Source organism: Silene latifolia, chromosome 10 (genome assembly GCF_048544455.1).
Source record: "Silene latifolia isolate original U9 population chromosome 10, ASM4854445v1, whole genome shotgun sequence".
Classification (NCBI taxonomy): Eukaryota; Viridiplantae; Streptophyta; class Magnoliopsida; order Caryophyllales; family Caryophyllaceae; genus Silene; species Silene latifolia.
In genome coordinates, this window is record NC_133535.1 from 114,263,903 (window position 1) to 114,283,985 (window position 20,083).

Below are 20,083 nucleotides of genomic sequence, written 5' to 3' on the forward strand. Positions count from 1 at the left end.
TCTTTGGTACATTACTCCCAAAATCATAACTATTCTATCCACAATCATTACCACTCATGCTTTAACAACGACACTAGCAAGCTCAAACACGCAAATGATACCTACATGCCAAGATTCGGGACTACCGTCCCTCATATCAACACACACTAATCATATCTACGATATACTACTCACATGAGCCCATTTATCCATCCATCACATGTTATCACATTCTACACAAACGATTCTATCATACGATAACATATAACGAGTAAAAATATACACGTATTCACGCCACTTTCACAATGATCGTATTCCATGCCATATTCTAACACACATTAATACCATAATACATATGCATTCATATCACGATTCACATAACGTTTCCCATACTCCTAGCCACCCAAGTAGTGACCAACGGAGACGATAGGCACTAGCTTTGGCATGAGGGCGCCTACTCATCCAAAACCGATCTCCTATTGTACTCACGTCGGGTTCATTTTACTTAGACTCTCCTAAATTCATTTTTGGTTTATTGGTTTTAGGTTCCAAAATCGTCGCTCTGATACCACTTTGTAACACCCCAATTATCCGGCCAAGATAATTGAAGCATTACCATCTCGGCTTCCCGAGGTAATGTTTCAAAACTTCAATCAAAGAACATTTTATTAATGTAATGATTAATGATTTACATAAACGTAAACAAATGAATAAAAGTAAAACTCATGATATCTATACTCTTCTAGCGAAATAGACTCGTCTTATGACTCAACAAGCTCGTCTCGTCTCCCGCATGCTATCCAAACAACCTGTACGTAACCTGCTCCCCATATGATCGGAAATATCATATGGATCGACACAGGCCACCCCGGAAATAGGTGACAATTACACAGACACAACAAACGTCAGTTTCAATAAATAAAGTGTGACACGACTCGAGTGTGTGAATAAACAACATGACTATGATAAGAATTACATGATATCAAACAACCTCCACCACGGTACTAGGACACGCCCAGACATACCGACAACCACACTGATACCGGGACACGCCCAGACATACCGACAATCACAAACAGGTACTGGGACACGCCCAGACGTACCGGGTCCGGAAGCCAACCGGATCACCTGCCAGATGTCGTGTCTCAACCACACGAGTCCCGCCGTGACTCAAGCCATTAGTGTGCACATCCCTCTTGGAGTGGGAAGCTCCAAGAGGCGACTCATGCGTAGGACGGTCTCCCAACCGTCTTACGTCTCCAAAACAATCAACAACAAATCCTCCAACATATATATAATCACAACATACAACAGACAACATATGCCAAGTAAGTCACAAATACTAGTTCCTTAAATATCCCGATTCCTCGAGTCGTCATGACCAACAACATGAAATACGATTCACTCAATGCAATTAAATGATAAAAGACTCATTTAATAATAAATACAACAATGAAACTGAGTAGGATAAACTTACCTCACAGCAAATCCGCATAAGCAATCCGTCACACAAGCTAGGCCCGTCTCGTAAAACCGTCTCACAAAACCCATCTCCTAAAATACGATAATAATACAAATACGTATAAATATACTGATATATTTATACAAATACGTATAAATATACTCATCTAATACTAATTGAATACATATACACTAATTAAACCTGCCTTATACAACTACCCAAACCCGTTCCGACACGCGGTCAACTCCCTTCTACCCACCACCTACTGCCGCCACCGTGGCCACCACCACTAACCACGGTGGACCACGACCGACAGCCACCACGGCTAACCCACAACAACAACAACACGACAACCTCAACAACTAAAGCCACACGACAATACCCCCACCATAGCCACCACCGGCCACCATGGATAACACCACCCACCACCGTGGCCTCCCCTGACCACGGTGGGCCAAACAACCCGTGGCGACCACCACGACAGCGCCCACGGCAGCCGACAACACAACAACAACAATAAACATACACAACCTGACACCCCCCTTTTTTCCTCGGTTTTCCGACCACCACAGCCACTCTACCCACCACCCGAGACCACCATTGTGACCTCCTCACTCCCCTCGACACAACCATCCCAAGGTTGACCCTAGACAGCCATTATAGGTGGTTCAAAAACGCGTCTTAAGACCGCCGCACAACCACAGCTATAAACATGTATATAGTCGGTCAAACCCAGATTTAGGGCAGTCAACGACGGGTTAGGGTGGGTCAAGGTAAAGGCGGGTCTATAGTGTAAATTAATTAAGATAAAAGACGGTATTACCTTACGATATCGAGGCGAGGTGGCGGAATCTCTCTTTGTTTTTCTAATCTCTCTTTTCTCCCCTTTTCTCTCTTGTAATTTGATGGTGGATTTTATGAGATTGCAAATGGATAAAGGTGGGGTGGATAAGGTAGGGTTGAGTATATAAGGTGAGTATAGTATGCGTACATTATACATGTATGGTATTACGTATTATTATTATCATTACAGCTTATTATTATTATTAGGGTTTTTTGACAACTTATACCTTGAATAACTCACTTTTTTAAATCTTATACCTAAAATAACTTTCCTTAAAATCTTATACCTAAAATAAAATTTTCTTCCAAACTTGATACCAAATATCGAAAAAAGCTTTGAATTGACGATCTTCTCCTTACTAATTAAACACCATCATCTTTTTCCCACCTATTAACCCACATATCCACAATTACCACCACTAAAAACCATCAAATTAGTAAGAGCAAAATCGTCAATTTAAGGCATTTTTTTAGATTTGGTATAAAGTTTGGAAGAAATTGTTATTTTAGGTATACGATTTTAAAGAAAGTTATCTTAGGTATAAGATTTGAAAAAGCGAGTTATTCAAGGTATAAGTTATCAAAAAAACCTTATTAATATTATTGTTATATTATTATTCAATCTCAACATAACTCGTATAAATATAATAAAATATTATTATTATATAATTATTAAATACGGAGTATTACAAGACCCCTGTCAAAGAGCCAATATTCCAAGTACCAAAACGTAACCTACCACCTGTTAAATTCAACAACGGGTTTGAGCCGCACCCGAACGGAGGAGAAAGAGTCCACAACACAGGCCCAAGAGGGTTCCACTCTAAAACCAATTGGCAATAGAGGGAGTAGCCCTTTACCTTATAAAGTGGTAATTCTTCTCCTCTTTTATCAATGTGGACAACCCTCACATGTGGAACTTTGGGTTTCTTCACACTACCAGTCCTAAAGTCATGCCTTGTTTTCTTTACCCGCTCTTAACCATGCTTCCTGGATCCAAACCCATCTGACACCACACCCATACTTCAAGGTGGTGCGCCGCTTTCGGGCGACGACCTAACAACTCTTGCATATTTTTCACTACACTCGTCCACTCGGGCCTAGAAGATGTAGCATACCCTTGCCTATTTGACACCACCCCTAGGTGTAAAGATGGCGCGTCGCTTCTGGGCGACGACCTAGCAACCCTCACATACTTTTCACTACACCCGGGTCTAAGAAGTGTAGCGCGTTAAATTCCGATTCATGTCCATAAAATGTGACTATGTTTTTATGCTGGCTGCCAAAGACCTACCCCAACCCTCCTCCTTTCTCCGTACTTGGGATCGGTAGTGAATGCCCGAAAACACTCATAGGCGGAACATTCATGATTAGATTTTACATCTTTGTGTTGTTTACACTGCGTCTATGTTACTCCGATACTTCATTCAATTGCCACAACATGTATCCGATACGACACGAGTCCACGACACTTGGACACTCCAATTTAGATCCAAATATTGAAAATTTCGCACAAAATAGCCATATCCGATAATTCATGTCTGATACTTGCAGATGAATGCCACGAGTCATAGTAAAGTAAATAGGTGTCTCTGTTCTCGCATTCGCATCTATACCGATGGGGTGACACCTGCTGGTTACACCTTCCGTAACATAGTTAAGCAACATAGTAGCACTGTGGTAATGTTGCACACATTTAACCTTCCCCCTTACACCGCCGTTTGTTGGTGCCCTTGAAACATCTTGTAATATTATTTGTACTGTTGTTGTTTACTTTTTTATTTTTAGCTAAAAGTCCTGGGCATATTAGGATATGACTTGACTTCCGAACAATCATCGCTTCGATCTGTACAATGCTAGCACAGAGGTTGTGCGCTCAACCAGAAATGATATTGCTCATAGTCCCTAATATACGCTGTGAATTTCATACTTAATTTTGCTTATAGGTCAATTAATTTTGTTAAAGACATTTCATGCCCATACTGTCTTTCCTGGTTAAAACTCCTTGCCTGTGCTGGCTTTAGAGTCTGCTTCTCGTCTTATTTGTGGGGTTCTGAATGTTCATGCTCTCTGCTTGTCCTCGACACTATAACTAATGTTAAAACAAGCTCTTTTTGTTGTTAGCAATAGCATAGGGTACAACTTTTGTACAACTCTGAAATTTCCATTCCCAGTAAGAAAATCGTGTCAAGTGTAAACGTAGCAAATTATGCACAATTTTATGCAACACTCACCTACTCTAGCTTACAATCATATATATATATATACAGTCTCCATGCACCCAAACACCGTCTTTTAAACTCAGGGACCAAAACTGATCAAAGCCGCCATAACCAAAACCATTCCCACCACCTTGTTCAAGCTAGGTTCCAGGACCGAAGGACTTGCATTCTTCGGAGTCTTGGACGTGTCAAACATGATTTCAAACCGACACCCATCTCGAGAAGGATCAGTGGTGGTAGTAATGGCCAGATTACTAAAACTACATGCTCCTGCTCTCTGGTTCATGGCTTGGTAGTACATGTTAAAGGCATACGACACATTACTCTTTGCATCTAAGTTGCCACAAGATGAGCCATAACTGAGACTAGTACAATCCGCGTGTTGGCAAGCATAGCTAACACTATTCGGGACATTTGGGTCTGACGCGCTAGCTTGTGGGGCCATGACACACCACCTTTTGGGCATATACTTGACCCCTTTTGCTGAAACTATCATTTTATTTCTACCCATGTTTAAGTGGTACTTGGCTAAACCATCAAAGTAAAACATCCCCCAGTGTCTCTCAAAGTTACCTGGATCCACACTCTTAGCATCTTCATCGATTAACGAGAAGATGTACACATCCGGGGGATTGTTAGGCCTTTTGGGGGTCCCGGTCCCTCGTAGGATCCTGTTGATGAGTCCTTGGTTGAACCTCCTAGCGCTGCTGATATCAGCGTTAGGAGCACCATCTGTGGGCCACCCTACTTCCCCAACAATGACCGTCATGTTTGAGAATCCGTTTTTCTCCAGGGTTGATATGAGGGTGTCGTAATTGGCATCGAACACGTTGGTGTAGGTGGCAGAGCCATCGACAACAGGGTGGGACGTGCCCTCAAAGAAGGCGAAATCTACGGGGAAATTGGGGTCCATGTTTAGGCTAAGAAAAGGGTATATGTTAATGAGCAAGGGAGCAGCATTGTTGTTCAGGAACTTGACCATTGAGATCATAAGGGCTTGGATATCAGAGCGAAAGTTGCCACCTGAAGGAAGACCGGTGTCTGATTGGTAGACATCTGCGTTTAGAGGGACTGTTACCTGCACTTTGTGGCCTAAACCAGCTTTGATTATGGCAGCTTGAACATTTTGCAATGCTGGAAATGTTGTGTTTATGAACTTGTCTCCATATTGTTTTAGGAACGGCTCATTTCCAACAGCCACGTATCTGAAAACATCCGGTACATTATTATTAGTCATTATTTATAGATTTTTTTTTTTTTTTTTCAAATCAGTAATTTCGAATGGAGTTATTCTCAGGATGGGTGGTTTCAAATCGGGTCAATATTGATAAACGATAAATGCGCATTACCTTATATCTACCCCATCATTAGTGACATATGAGGATACATTCTGGTTAACCCAATTGATTGCAGCATCAACACTTTGAGCAAAAGGTGCAAGCAAATCATTAGGAATTCCAAGCATGACCTGAATCCCGGAATTCCCAAGCGCCTTGAGTGCGCCATGATCAGCTTCAAAGAGCTTCACCTTATTGAACCCGTTGTCCTTGAGAAGCTTTACTACTATTCCGGGAGGCAGAGGGTGTAATGCTCTCGTCCCCCAATTACACCCGAGACCGAGACCCCCCGCGACTAAACAAGCACCCACTAGACAGAACAAAAATCTGTGGGAATCCATGACTTGTTTTATTGAAGGACATTAGTTAGACAGACATTATATATGTAAAAACTTTGGAAAACTGTAGTAAGAAAAACTGTCCTAGAGGAAAAGAAAGAGCAAAGAATTGCATGCAAGTTATTGTCAAGGAACATGATGCTGGTTTATTCTTAGCCTGAAGACGGAGAGAAACCAGAATCTAACAAGACAAGAATATGATGCATTAATCTTCAAATTTAAACACCTTTTTAGTTTTTACCTGTTTTTAATGATCCTTAACTTTATTGCAAGATAAAAGTGCACCTTTACATGGGATTTATGCAAATGACCTTTATGATTTTTTTTTTTTTTTAATCAGAAATTGAAGAAATAGCGTGACTTTAAAGTTCTCTATTGGAATATATGTTAATGTTTTAGGAAGTTTACACATGAAAATTATGTAGATAACTTCCTGCTGAACTGCTGATGCACAGGAACTGTTGCAGGACAGTTCCAAAAATCTCTTATTTTTCCCTTTTTTATAGCTTGTTTGTTTGATTGTAACTTTGCTTTCAGTTCATAAGTTCGTCATTTCAGAACGCTGTTGTACCAAGTTTCAGTCATAGACATGGTTTTTTATCTTAATAGTAAATCTTCTTCATCGGTTTAAGCATTTTCCTTCACCCATCACCTGGAAATGGTTCCTTTGCGGTATGTATACGAGTATATCCGACCCTTAACCCTGCTTAGCTTTTAACTAATTCGGGTAATCAGTAATGTCATAGTTATTTGACAGTGAACATCATTTCATGGCGATGTAGCGAAGCGCTGCTAGGTTGTTACTTTTTTTTTTTTTTGATTAGGTAAAGAAACTAGGTTAATCGAAATCAACCTATAACATCCTCGCGGATGAGAAAGGTACACGAAAGTAAAAGACTTTCAATATACCAAGAAGATTATAATAAGACCAACGAAAGGGCAAAAGGAGACTCTCGTAAAGAAAGTCTAAAAAACAAAAACTCAAAAGAAATAAAAAACCAAAACCAAAAAGACTGAAGAAAATAATTCTTAACATTGATGTATTTGCCAAAACGTTCAGCCAAAACAGAAAAACTAGCCTGCAATTAAATTGTCCCTAGCTTCCACTGTGTTAAGAATGAAAGACCCAAAAGGGATCTCACACATAAGCAGGTAACTGCTCGTTTCTGACCGTAATTCCGACCGACTCAAATTTGGTCGGAAAAGTTGTTTTCCAGCCAAATAAAAACACTTCCGACTGGCTACAAAAGCAAGATGCGCGGGAGTGAAGTTCAGCCGATTAACAGTCGCAAAAAACAATGATCTGGTCAATTTATGAAATTAACTCTATGAATATTGCTATTAAATCCTTGATTTAAACCTTCTTTAACTAAGAAATACGACTTAAAAATGCTCTCCTAGGCTAGAATGGAGAGCAAATTACAAGTCTATTCTTTAAGAAGGGGAAAATCAAGAAAAAAGGCTAAAATTTTTCCAAAAAAAAGACTTGATAATAGACCAGAGATCTACTTAATCTAGATGAAGAGAAGAAAAGATCTACTTAATCTAGAAGAAGAAGAAAGACGACTAGGAAGAAGGGTGCTTAAAGAAAAGAGATGAAGAAGAGCTTGAGGAAGGCCTTCTATACCCATTTCTTTATTCTGGAAAAAAAATTTCTTTTGAGAGGATTTTCCCTCTCTAAATTGATAGAGAGGTTTTGTTAGTTGTTACGAAAGTCTAGTAGTTTTCTTACTAGTGAAATAATTTTTTTTTTTGAGAATAACAAATAGCATACCTCATAATCTTGCTCAGAAAGCACTAGTGAACTATTACAAATTTACAATACTCGTTTAAGTCCAGTAAGCAAAAATAATTTTCAGGCGCAAACCTACTCTAATCAAGTCACTTGAGTCAGACAAAGACATCCAGTTTGACTCAGATCACTAACATTTCATCATGTCATTCGAGCGGTTATTTATGCGTACCCTGTCAACTTACGAGTCATATGTTGTCGGTTTCACTCCGTTTTGGGTTGAGATATCTTCGTTTGTCTCAGCCATCGATTTCTCCTAAGTTATATTCCGGTTCCCCAATTTTTCAGGTTCGATTGGGTTTCGGGTGATTTTGGCCGTGCTCTTCGAATGTAAACTTTTGTCAGCTCTAAGCTCGATTTTACTTCACAAGTGGTCAACCGAAAGACGAATGAGTTCAGACCAAGATGGTTTGGTATCCAAGATGTAGGCGGCATAACTACAACTTCAACCTTTGATATTTGAAGCAACGAATGATACAAGTGAGGGTGGGAGGATCACGACATTTTGTAGTGGCATTTAACCAACGATTTCACAAATGTTGCAACTCTATTCATTAATACAGAAAATTTACACTAACGTACTGGGCAGTAGTAAATCAAACAATACAAACAAGAAGAATCAGGTCTCTCACAAATCACAACTCACAAGTCAGTGGTGTCCTTCCTCGATCTTTTGGTTCATTTTATATTGCAACGTGGCAGGTGCACAATCCAAAGGTGTCTCCCCTGCAAGTAATACCGGTAACAATTCAGCTTAGAAGTTAGTAGTAAACTGGTGATCTTAAGACATAGTTCAGACTGCATTAGCTGTCGTCAGAACAACATAAACATAGCCGAGAAAATTAACCGAAAGTCAAGTGGAGGATACGTCACTTTAAAATGTTTTGACTGAAATATATGAGCAGAACTCTGGCAATAATAAAGTTAAAAATTACCGTGTGAGTTCTTGCAGTCCACTTTTGCACCATGATCCATAAGGGTAAACACTATATCTTTCTGATTGAACATTGCAGCCTGGAAAGTGTGCATGAAGAGAATTTAAATCCACTTCAAATACCAACGCAAGGATAATTAATTGTCTCACATATGAAACCAGCCCAAAGCCCTATGTATTCCATATTTAAGTATAGGGTTAATGTGTTGATCTTACATGTAAGAGTGTAACACAGTCGAGTATATGTATTTTTTTCTAGTTGTATTTTACTGTCCAATGTGCAGTTAGATCGACTACGACTAAGAGAGTATTTACCAAGTGCAGCAACGATAACCCTTGCTTATCACAGTAGTTTGAGTCCACACCCTGTTAAAAAAAGGAAAAACTCAGTCAAGAAGATAAAAACCAATGAACTGCTATCAGGCCACGAAAGAAGAAAGAACCTTATTCAGCAAATCCTTGACCCCCACAATATCACCACTTTTGATTGCTTCTCTCAAGCCCTAAGGAACAGTGAGAATGTTAACTTCTTTATAAGAACATCATAGCCAAACAATTTTGATCCTCAAACTGTTACCAAAGGATATGAAATTGCATTCAAGTACCTCCCCATTCGCTTCATAATTAGCCAGAGGTTTATCTGAACCACTTGTTGATGAACCAGCATTGCTAGAGCTGACACACACATAGTTCTTCGTTAGATGGTTACTACAGTAAGTAGGTAACATTGTAAAAGTTTTCCAGGAACTTGGAAGAGAAGCATACAAAATCATTCAAAGCCTGGATGTTAAATATTCAGTCACAAAAATCTCATCTGTTGCTGGTAGAAAAGAAAACATGAATAAAACCCCCAAGAAAATTTCAGTTACACAGGATCTTCTTTATACATTTGCAACTTCTGATTGACTATTATTTGTTTCAGGGACATTCAAGCCAAAAGATATCGCATGAAGAAGAAGGCTCTATTTTCCTGCGTACACAGTAGCAGTGATGAAGTATTGTTTGAGAGATTTTACACAGTTGCAAGTCACTTCAAGTAAACTACAGGCGCAAAGCTAAATGGGCATGTTAATGTCCTTAAGAATAGCTTGAACTAAAGGCAGCCTACCATATTAGCCATTATCTTATTCTAGTTTCTGGATTTCTAGACAGGGAACGTGGAAACTTAGCTCTATACATGTAGCACTAATTGTTAGTTATCATGCAGATAAGCAGCAGACTGAGGATATCATCTACAATTCTAGGTAACTATGTTTAGGGATCAGAGATACATTATTAAATTCATGGCATTTATTTTTATCTTTATAAGTCGAAACCTTTGTATGAAAGAAAGTATGTACTATACCTGTGTTTGCTATCTTCACCAGTACGTCTGTGTCTTGGAATGGCATCGGTCTTCTTTGATTTTGAATTTAGAGCTTCTGAGGAAGTGCCTAGAGCCTGATTCTAAACATAATATAAATAAGTAAACCAAAACAAAGAGGCCTGCTATGTGAAACAAATGCAAACAAGGAAGTTTGAAAACGTAATAAGAACCACGACCTGTGCTGGAGCTGCTTTTGTGGAAGGTTGTGAAACCACACAGATGCATAAAGGCATACCACACTTGCACTCTGGATCTACTGAGGCCAATTGTTGAGGGATAGTTGTCTCAGTCTTATATTCGGAATCTATATTGATGTCTAATCTCGAAACAGAATCTGAAATAGAATTAGTATTGTCTGCGGAAGTCCCTAAACTGTTAGTCGATCTGCACCAAGTATAAGAATCCTTATCGCTTGAAGAGGATGTGTAACTGTTTTCTATACAAGTGTATGCATAGTCTTTATTCCCTCCATTCCAATCATTTATTTATTTTTAAGCATAAAGAGGAAGAAAGGAGTAGTTCACAAATTGTAGCTATTGCTAACCGATGACAAATGGATATAAAAGCAAGTGAGCGGTCAATATACTCATGAAAGCTCTCAAAATAGAAAAAGGTAAACAAATGACCAAAACGAGGGAGTACTATATACCATCGACTTCTTCGGAGAAGAAAATGGAAAAACGTAATACTGCTGTATTGTAGGCTATTCTAAAAGTAAATCCCTAGAAGATTCTCCTATGGCCACAAAATGCCGGGAAAAATTTCAATGTTCACAAGGTTGACCTACATCCTTTTTTATCTGTTTGTGAAATCCTGTATGAAAAGAAAAAGATTGTGGCCATGACGAGAAAGGGTATGAGCAGTAAACAAACAAGTAAAAATGAATTGTCCACGCTAAATACCTACTCAGCCTACACAGCTTCAACAGACTCTACATCACGCATAGAACCTCTAGGCTCTAGTATCAAATATTCGACGTTATCATTTGTACTTTTGAATTTTGATAGAAAATAAAAACAAGAGTAAAGTACATACCTAGAGAAGGAATTGAAACAATCAGAACAAACTCTGACATCAGTGTGAATACCAAATTGGGGTAAAGGCTGAAAAAAGAGAATCATATTAAAGTGGAACATAAACGACGGAGTAGCTTATCAACAAATGCATAGTGAATTTACAAACTGAACGACAAGAAGAAACATTTCAAGGTCCATACCATGTGATCAGACGAATGTTCATGGCACAAGGTCCTCCCACAACACCGGCAATGATGCTAGATAAAATAGGCAAAAACACGAGAAAAAAAAGTTCAATATAACATTCAATGGTTATACAACGTAAAGAGAAAATTGAAAATAGGACGTAACCATCATTTTCTTTTCTTCAAAATATCAATATAAGAAAACATTGCTCCCTTCCCTCAAACCCGAACACCTCGATTCCGCCGTTTTTCAGATAAAATTTTGACTTTATGGGGTGTGTGGATATGAAGAGAGGAAGTATTTGTTACAATTGTAACTTCCACTAAACAATGCTTGTCAAAGTTGAACATTTGCAGTCTCCATGATCCTTAACTATCAATTACTCTCAACTCTCATTTAACTCCGGTTAACCTATTGTCAAATTTCGGGATTATAGAATTGTTTGGATAAGACATTAGGATGGAACAAAAAAGGAGGGAAGAGTATGGAGCAAGGGGGTTTTCCTTCGCCTTAAAATGAATCCTGTCATTTATCTCCGATCCAATTTACCATCCAAACAAACGAAGTGCATCCCTTGCTTTTCCTTCCCTCTTATTCCCAACAAATCCTTTCATCCAAATAAAGTGTGAAATTATTACAAATCATATTTTAAGCAAATTCTTATCCGGTCCTATTGATCTTATAGCTGAAAAGTGTTGCCAAAGATCTCTAAATATGATCAAACAAAGAAAATAGACTTAAATACGGAGTATAACAGAATATAAACTCGCCACACGAATTCAACCTCAGCTATGCATTTCCAAAACTCGCCACGCGATATAAACCTACTCCTTAATTGTCAACTAGTCAAACAACCCTCAGATCTATCACAATCACAAATGATTTCATCACTTGAATCATGCAATTACCATAGAAAAAAGAAAATCAAATTACATACAAGAATGCTCGAATTCATAAAATGGAACCCCAATTCCTACCATTGCAGCAAAACTATACCGATGATTTCAACCGAACATAAATTCATCATGAATAAATCAAAGTTAAGTAGTTAACAATGATCAAAGAATAAATTTCCAACATGCAACTGATCGGATCATCGATTGAGATAGACGAATAAAGTAATTTGAAAAATAAGTGAAGAAATTGAAATGCAAATAAATAAATGGAAGGAATAATTGAAAAGGGGGGGAAATTACGCGGCGGCGAAAGGTGGTGAAGCTGCATTTGCAGACATGGCAACGGGGAGCTTCTTCGAACGGCGGTGGCTCCGGGTTCATCTCGCCGGTGATTTTCGATTTGATTCCAACTATTCCGGTGGATTTTTGCTAAGATTATACAAGGATGCGAGATATACGAGTCGGCTCGAAAAACTTTTAGCAAGAAATTTGGTGGAAGAAACCTAGAAACGGCTTCTTTAAAGCTAAAATTTTGACGGATTAAGAATACAAGGAAATAAAGTTGTTTTAGGACATTTTGTAAGACATCATAATAGTAATGTCGTTTTGTTAGGAGTAAAAAAAATGTGTATCAATAGTATTCTTGTTGCAGAAGCTCTCGCTTTAAAAAAAATGCATTTTAGCAGCTAAATACTTAGGAATCTCAAAGTTAATTGTGGAAGATGATAATTTATGTGTTATTAATTCAATCTGTAGTACTTGGCATATTCCTTGGGAATTTCTAGTATTATCAAAAATGTCAAATTAGACCTTCATTTTTTTGATGAAGGGATAACTAAACATTATTTTCGTGAAGCCAACAAGGTTGCTGACTTCATGGCTTTTATTGGAAATTCATGTCCAACTCTTTCGAGGTAGCTTGAAAGCCGGTGGCTTCAACTTACCTCTCTCATTCGAAAGGATGGGATAGGTTGGTTCTGTTCCAGAGGATCAATCTAGTTTTCTTATCTCATAAAAAAAAATACAGAATTATTAGAGTGTCAGGGGAAATGTGACTATGTGAGTATGTGACATGTTTATTCAAATAGGGGTATTTCCGGTGGATTATTTTTAATTTTTTGGTTTGGTCATTTTGGATAAGTTTAAGGTAAATAAATATAAAGGTTAAGGACGATATGTTTTCAACTTGAATGATGAATTCGTGAGTTAATAGAGTTGCAAATATACCAAGGTCACTGATTTTGTGACTTTACAATTGTTTGCAAATAAGCCATTGTCTGCCAAAATTTTATTTAGTGAGCGAAATAGGTAAGCATGGAGATTTTCAAACGCACAAGGTTGAGAAGAAAGGTGAATTTTGCATATCCTCTGTAATACCTCAGATATTTGAGCTGTTGGGTACTCTATCGAGTAGAGCTTACTCTGTCGAGTAAGTCTTTGACGCGTTCTAGATAGTGTTCTGCTTCGTAGTTACTCGATCGAGTAGCGGGTACTCGATCGAGTACGTTAGTTACTCGATCGAGTAAGTCGTGTTTTATGGTTTTTCGGCCGGGTTTGATAGTAATGCGTGAAGAGGTATTTAAAGTTATTTCGATAATTCCTTTTACTTTTACTTTATTTTCCTAAAACTTTTACGAAAGAAAAACAAGCGACGTTCGAATTCTCTTCTCTCTTTGCTATCAAATCAAGGCTAGGGTTGTCGGATTTCTGAGTTCATCATACCTTTGTGATCATCATCTTGTGGGTGAGGTTTCTATATTATTTTTATGTCAAATAGTTAAAGTTGGTTAAACCCTAATTGGGTGATTTAGAGGTTTTGGAGCATTATGTGATAGAATTGTGATTATGTGATTATTGATTATAGGAGGTGATTTCGTAGAGGAGCCTTTTTGATCCGCTGCATTGATTGTTGGTGATTCTGTTTCAGGTAGGGTTTTCCTATTCAGTTGACTGCGTAAATGTTATAAGTTGGCATGGTTGTTGATTGACATGATTATTGTTATCATTAATTGGAATTGACATGTTTACTTTGGTATTGCGGATTGGTTGTTGTTTGTCTGTGGTTCGCGAGGTGCGCCCTCGGCTGAGTGGAGTCACTTGCGGGAGTGGCTTCACGCCTTTGATTCACCCCTTGTGGTTCCCGTCACAAAGGAGATGTGCACATTAATGGACATGGGTTATTCGCTCTATAGTGTTGAGTGGGGCTTAGGTGGTACGGTTGCGGTCTCCAGTGACGATGTGGAATATCTGTTGCGATGGATATTCTGGTAGGGCTACACACTTTAGTGTGTAATCAGTTGATTGGTGATGAGATGGAGTTGCAGAAATGTGATTGTGAAATTGGATGTGTTGATTACTTATTTTGTTTATGCAGTAACTGGCCCCGTTTAAATGTTTTGAAAACTGTGGTGATCCATTCGGGGATGATGAGCAGTTGATTAGCAGGTATTTCTTTGAAGTACGCGCGGGATCTTGCTGGGGATGGAGTAACGATAAGTCAGAGTCTTAGTCTTCCGCTGTGTTTTGTTAAGACAGATTTACTTTAGTTGGTTTGCAGTTTTGAGACAGTTGTATTTCAGTTTTGGTTTGTCATGTACGCACATTAAACTTTATTTCTTAAAGTACGTTTCTTTATGGTCTCTTTTGATTACTATACCTTGGGTAACCGAGATGGTAGCATCTCCATATGCTAGGGTGGTATTGGTAAGGCACCTTGGTGTATAGGGGTGTTACAAAGTGGCATCAGAGCGACGATTTTGAAACCTGTAACCAATGAACTTAATGAATGTAGAGAGTCAAATTAAAATGAACCCGGGTAGAAGTTGTTAGGAACTAATGTAAAGTCTTGGGAGACGTCCTAAAGTCGCGAATTTGCCCTTGCAACTGTAACACCCCCATACACCAAGGTGCCTTACCAAGACCACCTAGTGCATGAGAATGCTACCATCTCGGTTACCCGATGCATAGTAATCAAAAGTGACCATCGAGAAACGTACTTAAAGTAAATAAATTTAAAGTGATTACATCAAAACCAAAACTGAGAAGTACGATACAACTGTTCCAAACCAAAACCAACTAAAGTAAATAAAATGTCATGACACAACAGCGGAAGTGACTCCATCCTCAGCTGCTTACCAACCCGCGCGCATCCAAGCCATACCTGCTAAACAACTGCTCACCATCCCCGAATGGATCACCACAGTTTTCAAAACATTTAAACGGGGCCAGTTAGTACATAAACAATATAAGACAAAACAACAAACAATTACACAATCACAATCTCCAACACCGTCACATCACCAATCATCTGACTACACACTAAAGTGTGTAGACCTCCCAGAATATCCATCGCAATAGATATTCCACGCCGCCAGTGGGGGGCCGTAGCCGTTTCCACCTAAGCCCCGCTTATCTCCATCGAGCGAATAACCCATGTCCATTAATGTGCACATCCCCCTTGTGACGGGAACCACAAGGGGCGAATCAAGAGCGTGAAGCCACTCCCGCAAGTGAGTCCACTCAGCCGAGGGAGCACCACGCGAACCACATACAAATCACAATACCAATGTAAATAATACCAACAACCAATTACGATATAATCACATGCCAATCAACCAACAACCATCTTATACAATTTACACAATAACTGAGTAGGGAAACCCTACCTGGAATGCAATCACCATTTATCAATACAAGCAGCGGATCAAAAGCGTTCCTCTACGAAATCACCTCCTATAAAAACATAATCATACAATTACAATCTATAATCAACAATACTCCCAAAAATCCCCAATTCACCCAATTAGGGTTTAAACAAAACTAATGAATTGACATAACAACGGTATAAGAAACTTACCCACAATACGACGATCTTAACGGTATAAAGAACTCCGAAATCCGACAACACTAGCCCTTGGATTTGATAGCAATGAGGGAAAAAAATATCGACGTTGGTTTGTTTTCTTTTCTAAAAAGGCTGAGAAAGAGGTAAAAAGTAAAAGAATTGACGAAAATACTTTAAATAACATTTCACGCGTTGCTATCAAACCCGGCTAAAAACCCGTATAACCCGACTTACTCGATCGAGTTGCCCTCACTCGATCGAGTATCCATCAGGCAGAACACACTCCAAAATGCCAATCTAACTTACTCGACAGAATAAGCCCTACTCGATAGAGTACCCAAAAGTTCATAAAATCTGAGGTATTACAGTCTTCCCTCCTTAAAAATGAACTTCGTCCCCGAAGTTCAAACTCATACTGAAAAACAAACTTACTAACTTAACTATAACACAACGACACAATCTAAACTCAAAACAAAACTTAAACATAACTCATTATGACTCAAAACAAACACTAACTTTACCAGAATTGACATAAAACCGTACCAAAACCTTATCCGATCATCTCCTACCCCCCTAAAAGAAACATGGTTACGTCCCCGTAACCACACATACCTGATCAAACAAAGACGGGTAGCGTTCCTTCATGGCTTCCTCTGCCTCCCAAGTTGCTTCCTTAACGTTATGATTAGACCATAAAACCTTGAGCAACACTTTCTCCCCAGTTCTAGTCTTGCGAACCTTGCGATCTAGGATCTCTTTTGGCACTTCAAGGTAAGACAAGGATTCATACAACTCAATGTTCTCAACTTCTAGCACATGAGAATGATCACTCACATACTTTCGTAGTTGAGACATATGAAACACATTATGTACACCATCCAAAGCTGGTGGCAAAGCTAACCGATAAGCAACATCTCCCATACGACCCAAAATCTCATAAGGACCAATGAAATTTTGGCTTAGCTTCCCTTTCTTACCAAATCGCATCACCCCACGCATAGGTGACACATTCAAAAGAACCTTGTCCCCAACTTGGAACACAATGTCCCGATGATGTAAGTCCGCATAACTCTTTTGTCGATTTTATGCCGCTTTCATCTTTTGTCGGATCAACTTCACATGTTCAACCATATCCTGTACCATCTGTGGACCTAAAACCACTGCCTCAGGGCCCTCAGCGCTATCGTCCCAGCAAATTGAACTCCTGCATCTCCTCCCATACAAAGCCTCAAACGGAGTCATCCCAATACTCGTATGGTAGCTGTTGTTGTAAGAAAACTCTATCAGATCCAACCTATCTTCCCAGCTACCACCAAACTCCATCACACAAGCCCTCAACATGTCCTCTAAGGTCTTGATTGTCCTCTCTGTCTGTCCATCTGTTACAGGATGAATGCAGTACTCATCTTCAAGGTAGTCCCCATCAATTCCTGTAACTCTTGCCAAAACCAAGAAATAAACCTCGCATCTTGATCTGACACAATGTCCTTTGGCACTGCATGTAACCTCACTACATTCTTCCTGTAGCCATTTGCCAACTGCACATTACTCCACGTATCTTTCATGGGAATAAAATGAGATGACTTAGTCAAACGGTCAACGATCACCCATATCATGTTATTACCTTGCTGGCTCCGCGATAAACCTACTATGAAATGCATGGAGATAGATTCCTATTTCCACTCAGGTACCTCAAGAGACTGAATCTTATCCTGCGGTCTTCGTTGTTCCCCCTTGACTCTCTGACAAGTCAAACATCTAGCCACAAACTCAGCTGTCTCCCTCTTCATCCCAGGCCACCAAAACATGTTCTTAAGATCTCTATAAAGCTTGTCACCACCTGGATGCAATGAATACGGTATGCAATAAGCCTCTGTCATGATTATATTTTTCAACCCTTCATCCTTAGGTACACACCATCTCCTATCAAACCGAACACTCCCATCAGAATGAATAGAAAACTGAGACAATGTCCCCTTCTCTACTCCAGCTCGCCACTCCTGAATCTTGGGATCAAGAGCCTGTTTCATGCGAATATCATCATAAAGATCCGGCTGAATTATCAAATCACCTCTAGCATCCCCTTTCTGGATCACATGTATCCCCATCTTGGTCACTTCATCTTTCAGCCTCATTAGTGACATAGTTGTGCATAGAGAATGCACACTCTTCCTGCTCAACGTATCGGCTATCATATTAGCCTTCCCTTCATGGTATATAATATCCATGTCATAGTCTCCTATAAGCTTCATCTACCTCCTCTGTTTAATGTTCAACTCCTTTTGAGTAAAGATGTACTTTAGACTCTTGTGATCAGAAAACACCTTAAAGGTCACCTCATATAGATAGTGTCTCTAAATCTTAAGAGCAAACACAATTGGACCCAACTCTAGATCATGAGTCGGGTAGTTCTCCCCATAAGACTTCAATTTCCTAGAAGCATAGGCAATGACTTTCCCGTTTTGCATCAACACACAACCCAACCTATTCTTTGAAGCATCTGTATACACCTTAAAGTTCTCACTCCCTTCAGGTAAAGCTAAGACTGGAGCTGTGGTCAAATGCTCTTTTAATATTTGGAACGCCGTCTCACAACTTTCATCCCAACAAAACTCATTCTCTTTCCTCATCAACGCTGTCATAGGTGTGACGATCTTGGAAAAGTCTTTCACGAACTGTTGATAGTACCCTGCCAAACCCAAGACGCTCCTGATCTTGGACACATTCTTTGGTGTCTCCCAGTTAGACACCGCCTCAATCTTGCAAGGATCCACAGCTACACCCTCTTTAGAGATCACATGGCCCAGAAAAGCTACTTTATCTAACCAGAACTCACACTTAGACAACTTAGCATACAATTGGTTGTCACGTAAAGTTTGCAACACCAATCGTAAATACTTCGCATGTTCCTCCTTAGTCTTGGAATAAACTAATATATCATCTATAAACATCACCACGAACTGGTCCAAGTACTGACTGAAAAACCTGTTCATCAGATCCATAAACACTGCTGGTGCATTAGTCAACCCAAACGGCATCATCACATACTCATAGTGACCATACCTCGATCGAAAAGCCATCTTTGGTATGTCTTCATCCTGAATCCTCACCTGATGGTACCCCGACCTTAGATTAATCTTCGAAAAGACACCCGCTCCACTCCACTGGTAAAAAAGATCATTTATCCTCGGTAAAGGATACCTGTTCTTCACTGTGATATGGTTCAGCTCCATGTAGTCTATACATAACCTCAAACTCCTATCTTTCTTCTTCACGAACAAGACTGGTACACCCCAAGGCGATACACTAGGTCTAATGTATCCCTTATCCACCAAGTTATTCAACTGTTTCTTCAGCTCCTCTAACTCCTTAGGACCCATACAATACTGGGCCTTAGAGATTGGTCCCGTCCCTGGTTTCAACTCCACACTGAAGTCTATCTCTTTCTTCAGTGGTAAACCCGGTATCTCATCTGGAAAAACATCTGGAAACTCTCCCACCACTGGTATCTCAGCTGCTGTCGGTTCCACCAAACTAGTATCTTTCACATGGCATAGGATTAAAGGACACCCCTTCCTCAAGTAAGACTTCAATGTCGCCACTGCAATCACTTTGACTTTATGTTTGATAACAAACCCACGATAAGACACACTAGCCCCCTTAGGACCTCTTAAAGAAACTTTCTTTTGGTGACAGTCTATCCTTGTGACACTCTCACATACCAAGGTGCCTTACCAGGACCACCCTAGCATGAGAGACCGTCACCATCTCGGTTGCTCGAGGTTAGTATATCAAAGTTACCAACCCAAAACACAATTATTAAAGTATAATTGATTAATGTTTATATGTTCCAAAATCCAAAACCAAA

The 20,083-nt window shown here is 39.5% G+C and overlaps 2 protein-coding genes across 3 annotated transcripts; both read right to left on the reverse strand.

The window, feature by feature from the left end:
- Positions 1 to 4,427: 4,427 nt before the first annotated feature.
- LOC141605824 (glucan endo-1,3-beta-glucosidase 5-like) lies at positions 4,428 to 6,298 on the reverse strand. Its single transcript, XM_074424731.1, has 2 exons — positions 5,856 to 6,298; positions 4,428 to 5,711 (listed from the first exon to the last, which is right to left on the reverse strand). Exons 1-2 carry the CDS (start codon positions 6,182 to 6,184, stop codon positions 4,586 to 4,588), a joined length of 1,455 nt encoding a protein of 484 aa, XP_074280832.1. The 5' UTR covers positions 6,185 to 6,298; the 3' UTR covers positions 4,428 to 4,585.
- Positions 6,299 to 8,476: 2,178 nt separating this feature from the next.
- On the reverse strand, positions 8,477 to 12,924 carry LOC141605825 (uncharacterized). 2 transcript variants are annotated; one of them, XM_074424733.1, is made up of 10 exons: positions 12,672 to 12,924; positions 11,490 to 11,546; positions 11,309 to 11,376; positions 10,450 to 10,657; positions 10,253 to 10,347; positions 9,513 to 9,582; positions 9,351 to 9,410; positions 9,223 to 9,273; positions 8,909 to 8,987; positions 8,477 to 8,699 (listed from the first exon to the last, which is right to left on the reverse strand). In XM_074424733.1, exons 1-10 carry the CDS (start codon positions 12,750 to 12,752, stop codon positions 8,623 to 8,625), a joined length of 846 nt encoding a protein of 281 aa, XP_074280834.1. In that variant the 5' UTR covers positions 12,753 to 12,924; the 3' UTR covers positions 8,477 to 8,622. The 2 variants fall into 2 exon arrangements, with proteins under 2 accessions (XP_074280834.1, XP_074280833.1); XM_074424732.1 differs by having other exon boundaries at positions 10,253 to 10,353.
- Between the last annotated feature and the right edge of the window lie 7,159 nt (positions 12,925 to 20,083).

What these genes read in the sequence shown, in the direction of transcription:
- LOC141605824 (XM_074424731.1), bottom strand. Translation starts at nt 6,184, where the DNA reads ATGGATTCCCACAGATTTTTGTTCTGTCTAGTGGGTGCTTGTTTAGTC. An exon ending in AATGATGGGGTAGATATAAG is followed by an intron (nt 5,712 to 5,855) that starts GTAATGCGCATT and finishes GGATGTTTTCAG; the next exon opens with ATACGTGGCTGTTGGAAATG.
- LOC141605825 (XM_074424732.1), bottom strand. Translation starts at nt 12,752, where the DNA reads ATGAACCCGGAGCCACCGCCGTTCGAAGAAGCTCCCCGTTGCCATGTC. An exon ending in TGTTTCAATTCCTTCTCTAG is followed by an intron (nt 10,658 to 11,308) that starts GTATGTACTTTA and finishes TACTTGGTGCAG; the next exon opens with ATCGACTAACAGTTTAGGGA. An exon ending in GGTTATCGTTGCTGCACTTG is followed by an intron (nt 8,988 to 9,222) that starts GTAAATACTCTC and finishes CACACTTTCCAG; the next exon opens with GCTGCAATGTTCAATCAGAA.